This window comes from Engystomops pustulosus, chromosome 10, assembly GCF_040894005.1.
Source record: "Engystomops pustulosus chromosome 10, aEngPut4.maternal, whole genome shotgun sequence".
Classification (NCBI taxonomy): Eukaryota; Metazoa; Chordata; class Amphibia; order Anura; family Leptodactylidae; genus Engystomops; species Engystomops pustulosus.
Genome location: NC_092420.1, coordinates 30439697 through 30459949, shown reverse-complemented (window position 1 = coordinate 30459949; position 20253 = coordinate 30439697). Strand labels below are relative to the sequence as shown.

General features: G+C 46.7%; 1 protein-coding gene across 3 annotated transcripts in view; it reads right to left on the bottom strand.

Moving 5' to 3' along the window:
- IL2RB (interleukin 2 receptor subunit beta) overlaps positions 1 to 20253 on the bottom strand; it is a 60758-nt gene that overhangs the window by 26160 nt on the left and 14345 nt on the right. For all 3 annotated transcript variants that reach the window (XM_072127870.1, XM_072127871.1, XM_072127872.1), the window contains 2 exons: positions 9718 to 9799; positions 256 to 370 (listed from right to left, as the gene is read on the bottom strand). In XM_072127870.1, the coding sequence (XP_071983971.1) occupies positions 256 to 370; positions 9718 to 9799 (197 nt within the window). The remainder of the gene's footprint in view (positions 1 to 255; positions 371 to 9717; positions 9800 to 20253) is intronic.

Below are 20253 nucleotides of genomic sequence, written 5' to 3'. Positions count from 1 at the left end.
ACAAATTATTCATACAAACATATTAGAAAAGGTCATTCTTAATTCATTCCCCCATTTAGTTTAAGCCAAACTCCTGATCACCAAAACCCCAAACCATTGCAAAGAGCAACACAAATGCCTGGTTATCTGTTGTGTATTTCTCCTTATCATTACTTGTTTGTGATATTTTATCCAGACTTTTATCAATTTTTTTTAAGTAAGGATTTCAATATCAATATCTTAGATTTAAATTAGGACAATAGCCCCAGTACTTACAGTTATGATATGCAGAGAACTCATATAGGAACGTGACACTCGCATTTCTTTTTAATGTATCGCTACAGATCACACTCATGTTTAATTTATGGTCAACAGTCAAGATTTCTTTAACCTGAGGCCAACCAATAACATACGACAGTCAGTGAAAATACAAATAGTGAGGGAAAAATTGCATTAAAAAATGATATCAGCTCAATTAAAAATGATTAAAGGGGTATTGTAGGTAAAAGCGTAATAAATATTCAAATGGGTCATTAAAATATGAGCTATTGTGTAATTAGTTGTCACTTAAATTTTTTTGTCCCTTAGCAGAAACATGTTGTGGACATTCATTTTGATTTTGATTTGTCCCTGTGCCCAAAGAAGGGGGTGATCACTAGTGCCAGGACCCGCTTTATGCCAGTGGGACTTCCGGGTTTCAGCCAATCTGTAATCCGTACAGAAAGTCACATAAAAGTCGATGAAGTGCAGGACAGAGCTGAGTCCACAGAAATTCAGAAGTCCCACTTGTATTCAGCAGGTTGGGGTGGAGGAGGGTTATAAAAAATTATGCTAAATAGTTTAGTCCACAGTGCCTAAAGCAGGTAATGAGCAGGACCGAGCAGGACTTGTATCGGAACGGGGGCGCTCCAGACTAATTAGCATAATTTTTCTAACACTATATCGCAATGTATAGAGTTATAATAAAATAAGTCCTTAGAAACATTGGGGCAAATTTACTTACCCAGTCCAGTCGCGATCCTGTGGCGCGTTCTCCAACACTGATCTGGTTCTGCCGGGATTCACTAAGGTCGTGCGCCTGATGTCCACTAGGTGTCGCAGCTGCGCTGTAGTCCGCCGGAATTCCCCGGAGTTCACCTCCTACGTCTTGGCGTATGTGAGTGCTATTTTTGCGACACAAATTTTTTAAAAAATTCTGCGGCTTTTCCAAATCTGTCGGGTTTTCCGACGGCCAAGCCCCCCAATTTCTGTCGCGTGAAAGCCGGCACCGATGCGCCACAATCCGATCGTGTGCGCCAAAATCCCGGGGCAATTTGCACAAATCGGAAAAATTCGGGAAACCCGGTGGAAAAACGCGATTTGGACCCTTAGTAAATGTGCCACAATATTTCTCAGGAATTTCTTAGTAGGACAATTCTTAGATGTCCTTTAACGTGATTGATTTTGGGGTGTCCATGTTAGCCTAATATGATAGGCGAGTGTAGAATTGGAAAATTGATTCACCCTTTACATTTACATAGAAGTCTAGTGGCACATGTGCAGTGAGTGTCCTTTTTTAACAGAAACAGTGGGGGAGATTTACTTACCCGGTTCAGTCGCGATCCGATGTGCACTAGGTGTCACTGCTGCGCCGAGGTCCGCTGGAGTTCACCGGAGTTCACTTTCTATTTCTTGGTGCAGGTAAGTGCGTGTCAAGCGACACTTTTTTTTTTAAATACCGCAATTTTTCTGAATCCGACGGGTTTCCGACGGCCACGCATGTCGCATGCATGCCGGCGCCAAAGCGCCACAATCCGATTGCGTGCGCCCAAAAAGAGGGCAATTCGGTGCAAATGGGAAAAATTAGGGAAACCCAACAAAAAACAAATTAATTTGGGCCCTTAGTAATTGACCCCCAGTAAGTTGTCCAAAATATTGAAGCCATCTGAAACATCATTTCAAATATTGGCACGTAAATTCTGCAATCATTAGCTGGTCTCTAAATATATAGTAGTTTAGTACTAGTTTTGAAGTGTAACTATACTTTAAACAACATTTTATAAATTAATATTGCATGGGATAGTAATAACCTTTGTAATACACAGTAAAAAGTTCCTATGCCCTTCTTTTTCCTCTGCCTTTCCTCCTTATTTAAGCAGTTTGTGTAAATCAGCTTTATGCCAGCTGAGGGACAATGGAGCCTGATAATGTCCCCTATGACTTAACTCTTTACAGACAATCCCTGGGGTCTAATCTCCTCAGAGAGATGAATCCAATGTTATATTTTCTAGGTATGGAAAGAGTTCACCATTAGCCTCCTTATCTGTCTGAAGTGGATTAAGGTTTTCTGATACATTGCTCACTGCATGAGTATTAGTATGCAGAAAGGCACAGAGAAGCTGCTTTACATAAAGCTCTTTTCATTTCTGAAATTGAAAAATAATTGTTTCAAGGGTTCAGCTGTGCTTTAAAGGGAACCTGCATGCAGAAATTGACCCAATAAACCACTAAGAGTATCTTGTGAAGCAGGTTAACACCTTCCAGATAATGTTTACTTCATGGCCGAGTTTGGTGGTTTCACAAAGAATTTAATCTTTGGAGTGAAGTGTAAATTGGTTGCATAAAGTCAAGGAGGCGGAGAGACCAGCCTGAAGTCAAGCTCCACACAGATCAAAACACTCCACTGTTGTGATAGACATCATTCACCAGACTTCAGGAGAGATAGTTAATGATGTCCTGGGATGCAGGATGGTAAATAACAGAGAAGAGAACAACATTCTTAGGAGGCAAGACTTTCACTTCAGATCTAAACTCTCTACCCCCATTGACTTTATTATACAAAATTACATTTCACTTTAAAGTTGATTTTCTGGATTATGCTAGCTCCATGAAAGAAGCATGATATACAGTAGAGGGTAATAACTGATGGTACAGCATACTGGTCAATATCCGCTGACAGGTTTCCTTTAATATCTGAAGCTGCATGTTACATATTCCAAAGTATATACCACTTTGCTTCTTTTTTTATTTTTTTTTTTTTTAGTTTGCATATTTCTCTCTTGTTATGTTTTTCTGTATTATATAAAGAGATTGAAGGGGGCGTGGCCTGATGCCGACCTAGGAGGACGTGCACCGCGGAGCTCCCGGGACCTGGCACCCTATCACCCTTCCCAGGCAGCCATCCTTACCTGTACCCCCTCCAGTCTGCTCCCCGGTGCCGCGGGTACTTGCCCCCATACTCCGGTGGCGGTATCGCGGCGGTCACCGGCTCCGTGCGGTCCCCTCCAGCACTTCAGCTCCTGCGGCCTCCCACGTGTCCCGCGCGGCGGCGGGACCATAGCCGCCCGACATCGCGGCTGCACACCGGAGCGGTGTTGAATACCGGGGGAGGGAACCCCCCCCGTGCTGTGCCGCCGACCCGCTGTGCTGCTGACCTGCCCTGTCAGGGGATCGTTGCAGCGCTCCAGCCAGCCCTGTATCCGGCCGGAGGCGCCATCTTGCTGGACTCCCCTGCGCTGCCTGAGGCCTAGGCGCGCAGGGTTAACCCTGTCACTGCCGGACTGCAGCCAGGAATAAGGTAGGGAAGTAATTCCCCTGCTGCTGCCCTCCTCTCACCTGGGGACCCCAAGCTGTGCAGCCCACCATACTCCCAGTGATCCCCTGCTCCTGGGTTTTGTTCTATATTAACCCTTGCAGTGCCGCTGTAATACTCCACGTGGGATTAGACTGTATCTCTGCTAATTACTGGACACTAGGCTCCTCGATTGTTTATCACTGGCCCCCCTGTCCAGACGCCATGGGTAACCGGAGGAGGACGGCTAAATTGCAAAAAGCAGCGTCCGGGGTGTCTGCGCCTCCATCGGATGATGAATCCATCCATGAAGATCCTCCATTCCAGTCCCTGGAACCCCTGGATGCGCAGGAATGCTCCACATCACAAGCTGTCCTTGCACAGATTCAGTCAAACGCTGCCAAAAAGTTGGGGAGATTCTCCCGCACACAGCCCTGCTCTCCTCAGGGGTCCCCAAACTCTTCTCCCTCCCTCTTTGAAGGCTCCCAGAGCCCGCCGCAGCTTGTAAGTTATGAAGAGGGCGCTGATCCGCCTGACGTGGCCACTGAACTGGACCGCAAATTTGCAGAGGTGCTGGCGGCCATTAATGGGTGCCAATCCAAACTGGTTACCAAGGTGGATGAGCTGCGACAGGACTTTGTTCTTTTAAGACACGATGTTCACAAAGCCAAAGAGCGAATAACAGAAACTGAACGCAGAATATCTGAAGTGGAGGATGTCCAGAGGCCTATGCCGACACAGATAAGAGAGCTTCAGCGCCAAATGTCTGCATCCATCGACAGAGCGGACGACCTTGAAAACCGCCTGCGACGGAACAACGTCAGAGTGGTTGGTCTCCCCGAAAAAGTGGAGGGGACTGATCCGGTATCCTTTTTTGAAAATTGGCTCAAAAATATGCTTCCTGCAGATACCTTCTCCCCGTTCTTCACAGTGGAAAGGGCCCATCGTGTGCCATCCCGCCCTGGCCCCCCAGGGGGCAATCCGAGACCCTTCCTGGCCCGGCTGCTGCACTTTAGGGACAGGGACTCTATCCTCAGGGCTGTCCGTACCAAGGGAGAAATTCTTTATGCCAACAGCAGAGTGTCCTTCTACCCTGATTTCTCTGCATCCGTCAGGAAACAGAGAGCACAATTCACCGAGGTCCGTGCCCGTCTCCGTGACAAGGGGTTTAAATACTCCATGATGTACCCTGCCAAGCTCCGAATAGTGGATGGTCTGAAGACTCGATTCTTCACTTGCCCAACCGAAGCACTTCACTGGGCCGATGCAGCTCCACGGGCTCCAGCTGCAAGGCCCGCACCTCCTGAGTGACTGGACTCACATATCCTTTTATCTGATATGCAATGACAGTGCTGGACTTAGTCCTGAATAGTTATCCAGGGGTCCCAAATCACTGTTACAGTTTTCTAATATTTGTTTACACTTTACGTGCCTCACAAATGTACCCTGTGATTGATTTGTGATTTCTTCTTGGTCATCTTGACCGTGCGCCATTTATGGCACTCCATTCTCTCCCTCCCTCCCCCCCCCTTCCCACCTCCCCCCCCTTCCCACCTCCCCCTACCATTACCTCCCCCTACCATTACCTCCTTGCGTCTTCCTCCTTCCCCCCCCCCCTCCCCTATTTCCTCTTGGTTCTCTCTAAATATGGCTGCCTAATAACCTCCTGATCATCTATTCATTAAGGGTTGAAGGTCCCGGGACAAATGGTGTAGGTTTGTCTTGAGTTAGGGACCACTGTTCTACTACTTGACTGTTAGTGGGTATAGGTCTACACTACTGCTGTTAGGGTGTTAGACAGGGGGTTTGTATTCTTGGGATTGTTAGTTCAGTTCTGTTATATTTGTTATGCTCACTGTTGTCTGTCTGTCTATGTCTCTGTGGTATGAAAGGATGAATGCTTGGTTGCTCACGTCTCCTTCCCCACACCCCTTTCCCTTCCGCTAAGATGTCTTCACTTAAGGTAATGAGCTGGAATGTGAGGGGACTTAACTCCAAATTCAAGAGGGCTCTGATGTTAGATGTCATTAAGCGTCAGGCCCCCCATATTGTATGTATCCAAGAGACTCACCTTACGGGTCAGAAGGTCCTCTCCCTGAAGCGGGCCTGGGTGGCTAGAGGTTACCATTCCTCCTACTCTGTCTACGCTAGGGGAGTATCCATACTCATATCCAAAGCGCTTCCCATAGAGGTCATACAGGTAGCACCGGATCACTTTGGCCGTTATGTAGTCATACATTGTGCCTTGTGGGGCTTTACCTTTACTATAGCGTCTATTTATGTCCCACCTCCCTTTGATCCAGCAGTATTGCACCTAATATCCAGTAAGCTGGCTGCTATGCCTCCAAGCCCATTACTCTGTATTGGTGACTTCAATGCAGTCCCTAACCCCTCCTTGGATCGTACAAGTGGTCTTGACACAGGCTCGGTCCGTCTGAACGAGTGGCTCACCTCTCTAGACCTCGCCGATGTTTGGCGTAGTAAACACCCTCAAGAGAGAGAATATTCATTTTATTCCTCTGTTCATAAGAGCTTCTCTCGGATTGATCTGGCCTTTGTCTCCCCTGATATGATGCAGCACGTTGACCAGATATCCTATTGCCCGCGCAGTGCGTCAGACCACTCCGCCTTGTTCATTAGTCTCCTTATAGGCCCCCCCAGCGACTCCCGCTTATGGCGCCTGCACCCGGCTTGGCTCCTGTCCCCAGCGGTCCAGAGTACTGTTAGGGCTGCGCACAGCGAGTTCTGGGATGTACACTCAACCCATCCTGATCCTCTTCTAGTCTGGGACTCGTACAAGTCCTCGGTGCGGGGGGCATTCATGTCGGGGGTAGCTGGCCATAGGAAGTCCTTAAATGCCCAGGAGGAAAGGCTGACGGCTGTACTGGTGACTGCAGAAAAGGATTATCTAGAGAAACCTACTCCGGGGAATAAAAAGACTTGGGCTCAGGCGCAGAGGAACCATCTAGCTGTAGTGAAGGAGCGCACCAGCAAACGCCTGCTAGCCAGGGAAGCGTCCATCTTTGAATTTGGAGATAAAAACGGGAAGCTGCTTGCGTATTTATCGCGGGCTGAACGCCCCTGTGCTTCCGTCCCCTCTATTATTGATGGTAACGGAGCATTGATCACAGAGCCCCGGGCCATTAACATGGTATTTCATGAATACTATTCTTCTCTTTACAGCTCCAGATTGTCCGCCTCTTCCGTCGAGATCTCCGGATTCCTTGACAGTCTTCCACTTTGGAGGCTCACACAGGCACAGTCATCGGAGCTTGATGCTCCGCTCTCGGCAGAGGAGGTGGAACTGGCCATCCAATCGTTGCCCCCCGGTAAGACACCTGGACTTGATGGGCTGGGAGGTGAGTGGTATAGGGATAACTGTGAGGTCCCCCTTCTCCTCAGCCTGTACTCCGATGCGCTTGATAGTGGTTCCCTCCCCGACTCCATGCGAGAGGCCCTTATTGTAGTTCTTCCTAAGCCTGGCAAGGATCCCCTGCTTCCTGACTCATACCGCCCAATTTCCCTCCTAAACTCAGATGTTAAAATACTAGCAAAAATTCTGGCAACAAGGCTTAATAAAGTAATATTATCATTGGTTCACCCAGACCAGACAGGCTTTATGCCTGGGAGGGGAACTGACATAAATATACAAAGACTACACCTGAACATTGCAGAGGCAGAGCGGTCTCCAGACCCAGGGTTTATATTATCCTTAGACAATTGTAAGGCGTTTGATTCTGTGGAGTGGCCCTATTTGTGGACCCTTTTGCCTAGAATGGGTTTTGGCCCTCGATTTACAGCATTGGTTAAGCTACTGTATAACGATCCCAAGGCTAGGGTGCGGACTAATCTTAACATCTCACCTACTCTCCCTATGGCTAGGGGCACTAGACAGGGTTGCCCACTATCTCCCCTCCTCTTTGCACTCGCCATTGAGCCCCTTGCTGTGGCGATCCGCCACTCTGAGGGCATTAAGGGCATAACTAGAGGTACTATTATTGAGAAGGTATCTCTCTATGCTGATGATACACTTGTATATCTTGGGGATGTGGGCCCCTCTCTGGAATCCCTTCTGTCCCTGATAGAACGTTATGGGGGGTTCTCAGGTCTTCGGGTTAACTGGGACAAATCGGCCCTCTTTCCCTTATCTGATGTAGGGGTACACTCCCTCCCCGTCCCAGTTCGGGTGGTGTCCACCTTTAAATATCTGGGAGTCCAGGTGTCACGCAAGGTCCAGGCATTTACGGAGTTAAACATTACACCCCTGATAGCTGCAACGGAATCGCGCCTAAAAGCCTGGTCCACTCTCCCCTTGTCTTTGTACGGGCGTATTAATATATTCAAAATGATTTTTCTCCCTAAGTTTCTGTACCTTTTCCATGCCTGCCCTATACTACTTCCTAAGAGCCTGTTTAAACGCTTAGACGGCATTCTCAGGTCCTTCTACTGGCAGAGTAGCGCCCCGCGATTCAGTTTAGCGCTGCTTCAGGCACCCAAGTCTAGGGGTGGACTGGCTGCCCCGGATCTGTATCTTTATTACCTGGCTTCCCAGCTAGTATATGCCCAGTGGTGGATAGATATAGACATGGGTAATGCAGCTACTGCACTGGCTGGTGCCCTGGTGGGTTCCTACGAGGCCCTTACAAACCTGCTGTACAGATACAAGTCCCCATCTGATACCCCACTTCCCCTACGTACGGTAGCGGTGTGCTGGCGTAGGGCACAAACCCTGGTAGAACCGAGCAGCTCTCCCCCTCTCTCGCCTAGGACTCCATTGTGGCTCAATCCGTGGCTTTCTCACTTCCTCTCCCTCCCGGGCTGGACAATGTGGGGGGCAGCGGGGGTGAAATTTGTAGGCCAGCTCTTATCCCCGGAAACAGAATTACTCAGCTTTAACGAGATAAGGGAGAGACATACTGTACCCAATACGGCCAGCTTCCATTACACGCAACTGCGACACGCATTCAAAGCCCAATTCGGCTCCTTCAGCCTGACAGTGAAATTCTCCAGACTAGAGACTCTGATGAGTACCCAGTGCTATGCTCTCCTACAAGAGCAAAAGTCCAGACCGTTTGATAGAGCCTGTGAACGCTGGAGACAGAATATCCCTGACCTGTCAGATGATGACTGGAGGGAGGTCGAACTGTCCTACTTCACATCTGTAGTGAGTGCGAGGGACTTCCTGATCCAATCTAAATTCCTCCATCGAGTTTACTTCACCCCTGCTAGACTATTCCGCATGGGAACAATGCCTAATGATCTTTGCTTTCGCTGTCAGGCTGAAGTCGGATCCTTCCTGCATTGTGTCTGGTCCTGCCCTAGGGTCCATGTCTTCTGGTCCGAAGTGCTGGAGTTCCTTAATTTATACTTTGATTTCCCACGCTTACTATCTCCCTCTGTGTGTCTCCTCGGCATCATAAACGAAGTTGTCAATGGCCACTATGACAAAATTTTCTTTAGGTTTGTCCTATACTACGCCCGAAAAGTGGTGGTGATGACCTGGAAGGACCAGGAGCCCCCTCCATTAAAAAGATGGATACTACTCATTAATAGTGTCATTCCCCACTACCGGTCCCTGTATACCAACAGGAAGTGTCCCCAGAAGTTTGACCGCATCTGGTCCAGATGGTGCGCGACTCCCCATACTGCCCTATAATCACATGTGATATATACTCCTCTCCATGATGAAGGAGACTGAGCGTGCTGGTGTGTGTGTGTGTGTGTGACTGATTGTCCCTGTGTCAATAGTTGTTTGTGTTGTAACAAGATGTCTGGCTGCAGTATCCTGCTGTTATCTACTGTGTAATATCCCTCAGGTAGTTTTGAAACGCAGTAAGATCCTGACTGTTATCATGGCTGTTATATAATAATCCTGTATTGGGGGGAAGGAAATATGTGACAGACAATCTTGATTTTTGGTTTTGTTTATTATGTTTGTATAAAAATTCAAAAACTGCAAAAATAAATACTTTTAAAAAAAAAAATAAAGAGATTGAAAAAAATATTATTTTTGAATTATACCATTTCATGATGCCCCTAGTCACAAGGCCTGGTCAATATTATGTGGCTTGTATAGCACAGGATATAATTTTGACTTTTTTTTCCCCATATTTTGCCATTTGTCTTTGTTGCACTCTTTTTGTATATTGAGCCCATGAGAGAAACAAATAATGAGAACTAATACTCACAGGTTTTAGATCGTTTTTCAGTTTTATTGTGCAGTTTCTCGGGTTACTATTGGGAGTAAGATCGCAGGAACCTTTTATGTCTCTGGAAGAAAGAGAAATATGGCTAAAGATATTTACAGTTCTGTAACTCAGTCACTATCCACTGTGCTGTGTTATATAGGGGACTCAATGATTAATATATGGTTAATATATATGGTTAATACATAGACCTTAAACTACAAGGAAGCACAAAGGAAAAGTACCAACTACCATCAAAATCCATCATGATAAACCGGAACACTTACCCATAGATCCAGGCACTGTGACTGTGGTAATCTTCTTATATTTGATCCATGGCCTCCTTCCTTCTAACATCAATTTTTAAAATAATGCTAATGAGTCTGAAAAGCTGTGGGCGTGTTACAGGAGCCCGCTGTGCTCTGGATTCCTATGCTGTTACATTTTGAAGTAGCAGTTCCCCATTACGACTATGTGCTCACTGCTGCCGAGATTACAGGAGAGGGGTGAGAGGAGGCTGAGACTGAGATGTGCTTCTGCAGTGTAACAACAGCTTGTGAAGCTAAAGCACATATGACCGCTGTAACACACACCCATAGCCTTCAGGCTCATTATCATAATTGTAAAAGCTGATTTTAGAAGAAAGGAGGCCATGTATAACAAATATAAGAGGATTATGTGTCCCTGGTTTATCATGTTTGATTTTGATGGTATTTTGATCCTTTAACACTCAGCATCCGATATATATCGCTGAGCAGGTGCCGGTTCACACCAAATAGGAGCTGGCCCGGCATTGTTACACACAGGGTGTGAGCTGTAACTAACAGCTCACACCCCAGTGTAACAACCGTGATTGGAGTAAGCTCTGGTTCCAGGCGTTTAACCTGTTAAATGCCACGGTCATCTCCACCGTGCCATTTAAATTGCCTTCCAGGGGTCTCTCAGCCCACAATCCTTCCCCCTCCGCCGTCTTTCAGGGGCGCCGGTCCTTTTTAGGGCAGCCCTGAGGTCTGAGCAGAATCCCATGGCTGACCGCAGGCAGTGCCTGTAAGACCCGGTCTGTGATGGGATCCTAAAGGCACAGGGGCACATTTACTTAGGGATGTGCATATAGTGCAGTTTGCACTGTTGTTAGTAAATGGGGGACACATTGTCAGCCAATGTATGTGCATAGGTTGACTGAGCTAATACCCAACAATATGTCAGTATTGCAGGGTATTATCATGAACTAACAATCAGAGCACAGGATTTAACAAAATTCAAATTTTGTCAGAAATCAAGCACTTACATGCACCTCGAAGAAGAAGGTGAACTCCGTCGGACCTGAGCGGGGAAGCGACACATTCCGTGAACTCCTCCGGACGGGTTAGTAAATGTGCCCCATAATGTGAACAAAGTTAAAATCATAAAACAAACCCCACATATATAGCATCACTTTATCCGTAATGACTTGTAGAATAAAATAAAAATTATTGAACCCACACAATGAACACTGTAAAAAAAACTGTTAAAAACCCACCACAAATTATGATTTTTACCTATTTCATCACACAAAAATGCAATAAAAAGTTATTTAAAAAAAAACGACTCCAGGATGATACTGGTGTAAAGTACGACATGTCCCGCAAAAAAACAATCCATGAACCAGCTCTGTTATGCCACTTGGAAGACGGCAATACAAAAATGATATTTCCTCCACATTAGGTTTTAGTTTGCAAATTTAGTAAAATGTAAGAAAAAATATCTAAGTATCGTATCTCCGAAATCGTATTGACCCATAAAATAAAGATAACATGATTATTGGTCTATATGGTATACACCAAAAAGATAAAAAGTAAAAAATCCACTACAATAGGGAATAGAAACCCCAAAATGATATCATAGGAAAATACATCTCATCTTGCAAATAAATGCCATCACATGGCCCCAATAATGGAAGAACAAAAATTTTATAGCCAACAAAAGGGAACTAAAATCCACAGAACTAAAAGTTCTGTAGGACAAAACTGGAAGCTTCCCGCCTGTGCCTTGTTGTGTGTCCCTACAACAAGTAACGGCCACAAGTCTGGTGTCTCAGAAATTGCATAACAAATTTTAAGATGGGTTTTCTTTCGGAAATGTGTACATTTTAGGGCTAAATGAATGTATTATCGACAAAAGTAGACCATTCAAAATTTCAACTCCATTTTGTATTAATTGGTATGCAGCATTGTCACGGGTGGTCCCGCGACCCATATCGCGGGTCGCGGGCTCACTTGTGCTCCCCAGGGCTCGCAGGCGCGGTGCTGGCGCGACTCACCTCTCCTCGTCCGGAATCGCTATCAGGTTCCGGCCGCACGCGTCCCCGCCTCCTAGGGCACGCGCTGCATCTTCAGGAAATTTAAAGGGCCAGTGCACCGCTAATTGGTGCACTGGCTGATCACTTCCCCTTTAAAAACCCTGCACCTTCCTTACACTCTTGCCAGATCTTTGTGCCTCACAGCCTTAGAGAAAGCTCTGTTGCGATTTGCCTGCGTTCCAATGTCTCCTGCGTTCCTGTGTCTCCTGTGTTCCTGTGTCTCCTGCGTTCCAGTGTCTCCTGCGTTCCAGTGTCTCCTGCGTTCCTGACTCCCTCCGTGTTCCCATGTTACCTGAGTTCCTCTGTGTTACCGTGTACCAGTGTTCCTCCGTGTTGCTGTCCTGTGTGCTGTGTTCCCGTACCCTTCTGCTTGGACCTCCTGTTGCTGACCCCGGACCGGACTCTGGCGTTGCATCTCTGCCGCCTGCCCTGACCTTGTGCCTGGACTTTGACCACGAGTTTGCCTGCTGTCTCTGTACCTCGACCTGCAGACAAGTCACGCCTGAGGAACGACTTGGTGGTACCACACCGCAGCTTGTCTAACCGCCTTGCGGCGGGCTCTGGTGAAAACCGGGTACCACTTAGACTCCGGTCCCAGGTAGTGGCTTGTGTCAACGTCTGCAGTGGTCCAGAGGATCCACACCTGCAAGCCTGACAAGCAAAGGGATGAAAATCTTCTTAAAAGCAGTTTCTTGTAGGTTAAGGGGTGTACTTTTAATAATGGGAGTGGTAATAGGGGGATTCTCATAATTTATATTTCAAACTCATTTTAAAAAAAAATTATCTCATAAACTGCAATTTAGAAATGTTGTGAAAAAAATTAAAATCTCCATTCGATTTCTAAGCTGTCTACTATCATATTTGAACAAAAGGAATTAAAAAAAAATGATGAAAACATAAAGTTGAGATATGTGAAATATTAGTATGTAACTACCGTATATACTCGAGTATAAGCCGAGACCCCTAATTTTACCACCAAAAACTGGGAAAAACTATTGACTCGAGTATAAGCCGCTGGTGGGAAATGCATTGGTCACAGCCCCCCCCCAGTATATAGCCAGCAAGCCCCCAATAGTATATAGTCAGCCAGCTACCAGTAGTTTACAGCCTGCCAGCCCCTAGTAGTATATAGCCAGCCTGCCCCCATGTAGTATACAGCCACCAGCCCCCTCTAGTATACAGCTAGCCAGCCCCTAGCAGCCTACAGCCAGCCTGCCCCCAGTAGTATACAGCCAGCTTGCCCACAGTAGTATACAGCCTGCCAGCCCCCTCTAGTATACAGCCAGCTTGCCCCCATGTAGTATACAGCCAGCCTACCCACATGTAGTATACAGCCAGCCAGTCCCCAGTAGTATACAGCCAGCCTGCCCCCATGTAGTATACAGCCAGCCTGCCCCCATGTAGTATACAGCCAGCCTGCCCCCATGTAATATACAGCCAGTCTGCCCCCAGTAGTATACAGCCTGCCAGCCCCCAGTAGTATACAGACAGCCCCTAGTAGTATACAGCCAGCCCCCAGTAGTATACAGCCAGCCCCCATGTAGTATACAGCTAACCCATAGTAGTATACAGCCTGCCCCCCCAGCACTTAAAAGAAATAAACTTATATACTCACCCTCCGATGTCGGCACGGCTCCCCGAGGTCCCCGATGTCGCTGCGTCCCGTCTTCTTTCTTCTCCGCGGCTCCTCTTCTTTCTTCTCTCATGGACGCGGCCATGTTTTCTTCCAGCAGGTGCATCTATGATGCGGCCGCTGTTGACGTCATAGAATGAGCCGGCCAGGAAGAAAACATGCCCGCGTCCATGAGAGAAGAAAGAAGAGGAGCCGCGGAGAAGAAAGAAGACGGGACGCGCCGATATCGGGGACATCGGGGAGCCACACCGACATCGGGGAGCCGCGCCAACATCGGAGGGTGAGTATATAAGTTTATTTTTTTGGGTTATTTTTTTTTTAATTAGGTTTTGTTATAGACTCGTGTATAAGCCGAGGGGACATTTTTCAGCACATTTTTTATACACAATATACACAGTATACACAAGTATATACAGTAATTTCTGTGGTAAAACTATCAGTCTTAAAATGATGAATTGGCAAATTTTAGCTTTTTTTTAAAATAAATAAACGCAAAACATATGAACTAAAATTTACCACTAACATGAAGTACAATGGGGCTTATTTACTAAGGGTCCGTGGATCGCATTTCTGTCAGATTTCCCAACGTTTCTGGTATTGCGCCGCTGGGACAGGTATTTAGAAGGGGATTTTGGCACACACAATTAGATTTTGGCGCCGGCTTTCATGCGACAGAAATCGGGGGGGGGGGCGGCCGTCGTACAGTCTGACTGATTTGGACTGAGCGCAGGATTTAACATTTAAATTGTGTCACAAGAACAAGCACTTACATGCACCGGGAAGAAGAAGGTGAACTCCAGCGGACCTGATCAGGGAAGCGACACTGGGTGCACAATGTTAGTAAATCGCAGAAGATGTGCATTCTGGACGGAAAATGCACTTTCGGGGATTGCATAGGACGGGTAAGTAAATATGCCCCAATGCTCCCTATGTCCACCAGGTGTCGCTGCTGCGCTGAAGTCCGCCTAGGTACGCCGGAGTTCACCAAGCTAGGCTGGGTGCAGGTAAGTGCGTGTCAAGTGACACATTTTTAAAAAATTTTTTTCGGTTTTTCCAAATCCGTTGGAATGCCGGATTTGGAAATGCCACCACATATGCCACCACAATGCCACCACATATATAGGGGGCTTTAAGTCTACAGTACTGATTGAATACGGTACCAACGCATAAGTTATTGGCGTGAGAATTACCAATGTCTGATACCATTTGAAACTCCTTCTCCACCCCAATACCTGGGCCCACTCCAACTTAGAAACAGTGCGGTGTAGACCAATTTCACATTTGTTCTTTATGGCCACGTCTGGCAGTAATTTTTGTGAACAAAATTAGATTTGAGCTCTTGAACTAATCTAAACTAAGGTAGGGTACAAATATCTATAGATAAGATATCTCAAACCTCCTAGATTTTTAGGTGCATGGATCATAACTGGCATTACATTTGAGGCCCATGCACGCCAACAAGTTTTTTAGTTGAGATTGTATTGTCCAAAGTTGTCTCTTGTTTTGACAACTGGTGCATGTTACATAGCTGCCTGGAAATTCCCAGAAAAGACAGGCCACAAACCATTTGAGATGTAAGCTAAAAAACAGATTTCCAATCTATGATTGTTAGAGGTATGGCACCTATACTTATCAATCTACAACTCACTGAGAGTCCCAAGCCTCCCATTCAAAAGACGCCATCAAGACAAAGGAATATATTCACTTAAGTATGACATCTGTAGTGTTTCTGCCTTCTGACTACATTGATGACTTATCCTTAGGCAAGGACATTAGATCCACAGGGTTTTTATACCTTTTTTATCCATTGGTCAAGATATGCAGCTTGTTTGCTGTATCCGGCTTAGTATTGTAACTCAACCCATTCACTGATGAGCGCAACTTCAAAAGAAGAGGAAGCAGTGATGTAAGCAGGAGAGGCAGGGCCCCATAGCAGACTATAAGGTATGGTTTACAGTACAAGTCTTCTAATATAGAAAAGTGACATCTTATGTGTTCCATAAGCCTCTTCTGTCCAATCACACCCTCTGCAACCCCTCAAGTTACGCCCCTGCTACCTGAATTTCTCATCCACACTGTATGGAAACTGATGCCAAAGTCGGACATATGTGGACGCTCCCCTACATCTCAAGTAGCTTTTAGGGTGTAATGTATGAACACCTTTCAGCAGTATTCACGTCTCATTAGAAGATATCTGGTAATGACTTAGCACCCTACTTCACAGAAGGTGCCAGCGCCTCTTACCATTCAGGGGCTATTTAGTGTTATATTCCTTAAACAAGACCAAACTTTAACAACACAGAGTTTATATTATAATGGCTGCAAACACTGTACGCACCCAGACATATTGACCTCCAAACCACAATGCAACCAAAAGCACTTTATGAGTGAAAGGCTTTATCATTGGAGTCGTGAATAACTTGTGGGGTTATTACTTTCAGCGTTTATTTAGAGAGCAATGTACACCCACACATATTACACATAAGTAAAGAACTCTGACGTCTGTCGGTATAAAGAGGTCCATTACTGAGCCCTATACACAAAACTAAGCAACGCTTTGCAAGGTCAGATCCTTATGCGTCTATTGTTAAGATACATTATCACATATTACATCATACAATAAAAATAGACCTTTTTATTAACCTTCATCTAGGGTTAGCCTATGTCATAATAAGGCCTTTCAGTGGATCTGGAACTACTTGTTTAGGTTTTTGTCATTTTTTTTTGTAACATGGATAAGTACCTCTTATTCAGTTTACTAGCTCCATTTACCCCAGGGGAATGTAATGTAACTAGAGATGAGCGAGCACTAAAATGCTCGGGTACTCGTTATTCGAGACAAACTTTTCCCGATGCTCGAGTGCTCGTTTCGAGTAACGAGCCCCATTGAAGTCAATGGGAGACTCGAGCATTTTTCAAGGGGACCAAGGCTCTGCACAGGGAAGCTTGGCCAAACACCTGGGAACCTCAGAAAAGGATGGAAACACCACGGAAATGGACAGGAAACAGCAGGGGCAGCATGCATGGATGCCTCTGAGGCTGCTTAATCGCACCATTATGCCAAAATTATGGGCAACAGCATGGCCATGACAGAGTGACCGAATGAAGCTAGATAGCATCTAAAACATCCAATAATTGACCCTGACACTATAGGGGACGGCATGCAGAGGCAGCGGCAGCAGCGGAAGGCTAGAGAGTGGCATGGCGACATACCCTAAATGGACTCAGGCTTCAAACCAATGGGTAGCAGAGAGGAACCAAAGGAGGTGAGCAAGAAGCGCTCAAATAATATTGGTACATGATAAAAGTTTGCCAGTATATTTTGTGGATTACACAGCAGGGTGGCGACAAAGTTAACATGGAAGCCATGAAAACAATCCAAAATTCTGCCTGACACAGCTCGTTTGATAAGGGGACGATGTATGGAGGCAGTGAACTAGTAGTAGATTAAAGGTGCTGCAGTTAAAACTATGTTAGTTGGTTCTTGGCATGGAGCTGGCGCTCCGCTGCCAGGCGAGCTTTCGCCAATCCAAGCCCCTGTCTCTAGGCTACTCCCCAAACAGCACTTCTAAGAACCTTTCGGATAAGATCAAGTGTAGTAGCGTTCTTATAAGTTTGGGATATGGCGGGTGAGGGGAATGTAAACATCTGCGCAAGAAGCGCTGAAATAATATCCGTAAAAGAAAAAAGTTTGCCAGTATATTTTGTGGCTTACACAGCAGGGTGGCGACAAAGTTAACAAGTTTGATGTGGAATGCCCTGCAATAGCTCTTGGGCGGTGTGCCTTTTATCACCTAGGCTCAGCAGTTTGAGCACCGCCTGCTGTCGCTAAGCAACGGCACTGCTGCTGTGCCTAGAGCTACCGACTGATGGCGCCATGCCCACGGATGGTAATTCGGAGGAGGAGGAGGTGGAGGAGGGGTGGGAGGATTTGGAGGTATAGTAGGCCTTTGAGACCTGGACCGAGGTAGGCCCCGCAATCCTCTGCGTCGGCAGTATATGACCAGCCCCAGGGTCAGACTCGGTCCCAGCCTGCACCAAGTTAAGTGTAGTAGCGTTCTTATAAGTTTGGGATATGGCGGGTGAGGGGAATGTAAACAGATGCGCAAGAAGCGCATGATGCGCATGGAGCTGGCGCTCCGCTGCTAGGCGAGCTTTCGCCAATCCAAGCCCCTGTCTCTAGGCTACTCCCCAAACAGCACTTCTAAGAACCTTTTGTATAAGATCAAGTGTAGTAGCGTTCTTATAAGTTTAGGATATGGCGGGTGAGGGGAATGTAAACAGATGCGCAAGAAGCGCTGAAATAATATCCGTAAATGGTAAAAGTTTGCCAGTATATTTTGTGGATAACACAGCAGGGTGGCGACAAAGTTAACAACTTTGATGTGGAATCCATGAAAACAACCCAAATTTCGGCCTGACAAACCTCGTTTGATAAAGGGACGATGTATGGAGGCAGCTATATGGACGACTTTTGGAGGTAGCAATGGAGACAACGTGTGGAGGCTGCTATGGAGACAATTCAATTTGGATAGTGCCTGTATGTGGCAGTCCAAAAAATGTTTCAAACCAGAGGAGCAGGTAGGTGGCCCTCCAGAAAAATGGAATAGATTGAGTGCCTGTATGTGGCAGTCCAAAAAATTTTTCAAACCAGAGGAGCAGGTAGGTGGCCCTCCAGAAAAATGGAATAGATTGAGTGCCTGTATGTGGCAGTCCAAAAAAGTTTTCAAACCAGAGGAGCAGGTAGGTGGCCCTCCAGAAAAATGGAATAGATTGAGTGCCTGTATGTGGCAGTCCAAAAAAGTTTTTAAACCAGAGGAGCAGGTAGGTGGCCCTCCAGAAAAATTGAATAGATTGAGTGCCTGTATGTGGCAGTCCAAAAAAGTTTTTAAACCAGAGGAGCAGGTAGGTGGCCCTCCAGAAAAATGGAATAGATTGAGTGCCTGTATGTGGCAGTCCAAAAAAGTTTTTAAACCAGAGGAGCAGGTAGGTGGCCCTCCAGAAAAATGGAATAGATTGAGTGCCTGTATGTGGCAGTCCCAAAAAATTGTTTAAAACAGAGGACCGGAAAGGTGGCCCTCCAGAAAAATTGAATAGATTGAGTGCCTGTATGTGGCACTCCCAAAAATTGTTTAAAACAGAGGACCGTGTCGGTGGCCCTCCAGAAAAATTAAATGCATAAAGTACTATACCTAGAGCCAGTGGGCCCTGTCAAAAAACAGCCAGTTTCCTCTGCTTTACTGTAGAAAGAGGAGGAGAAGGAGGAAAATGAGGAGGAGGAGGAGTGGATAAATTATTCAGGTTGAGCTTCCTTCACCTGCTGGAGATTTGAAATTAGGAGAAATCCATGCTTTATTCATCTTGATAAGCGTCAGCCTGTCAGCGCTGTCAGTCGACAGGCGTGTACGCTTATCGGTGATGATGCCACCAGCTGCACTGAAAACCCGCTCTGACAAGACGCTAGCGGCAGGGCAGGCAAGAACCTCCAAGGCGTAGAGCGCCAGTTCGTGCCACATGTCCAGCTTTGAAACCCAGTAGTTGTAGGGAGCTGTGTGATCATTTAGGACGATGGTATGGTCAGCTACGTACTCCCTCACCATCTTTCTGTAAAGATCAGCCCTACTCTGCCGAGACTGGGGACAGGTGACAGTGTCTTGCTGGGGTGACATAAAGCTGGCAAAAGCCTTGTAAAGCGTACCCTTGCCAGTGCTGGACAAGCTGCCTGCTCGCCTACTCTCCCTCGCTACTTGTCCCGCAGAACTACGCACTCTGCCGCTAGCGCTGTCAGAAGGGAAATACTGTTTCAGCTTGTGCACCAGGGCCTGCTGGTATTCATGCATTCTCACACTCCTTTCCTCTCCAGGGATGAGAGTGGAAAGATTTTGCTTGTACCGTGGGTCCAGGAGAGTGAACACCCAGTAATCGGTGCTGGAATAAATTCTTTGAACGCGAGGGTCACGGGATAGGCAGCCTAGCATGAAATCTGCCATATGCGCCAGAGTACCAACGCGTAAGAATTCACTCCCCTCACTGGCCTGACTGTCCATTTCCTCCTCCTCCAACTCCTCCAACTCCTCTTCTTCTGCCCATACACGCTCAACAGTGTAGGACTCAACAATGGTCCCCTCTTGTGTCTCGCCAACATTCTCCTCCTCTTCCTCCTCATCCTCCTCCACCTCCACCTCCTCCGATATGCGCTGAGAAACAGACCTAAGGGTGCTTTGGCTATCAACAAGGGAATCTTCTTCCCCTGTCTCTTGTGAGGAGCGCAAAGCTTCCGACTTCATGCTGACCAGAGAGTTTTTCAACAGGCCAAGCAGCGGGATGGTGAGGCTGATGATGGCGGCATCGCCACTGACCGTCTGTGTTGACTCCTCAAAGTTACTCAGCACCTGACAGATATCAGACATCCACGTCCACTCCTCATTGTAGACTTGAGGAAGCTGACTGACCTGACTACCAGTTCTGGTGGAAGTTGACATCTGGCAGTCTACAATCGCTCGGCGCTGCTGGTAAACTCTGGATAACATGGTCAGTGTTGAATTCCACCTCGTGGGCACGTCGCACA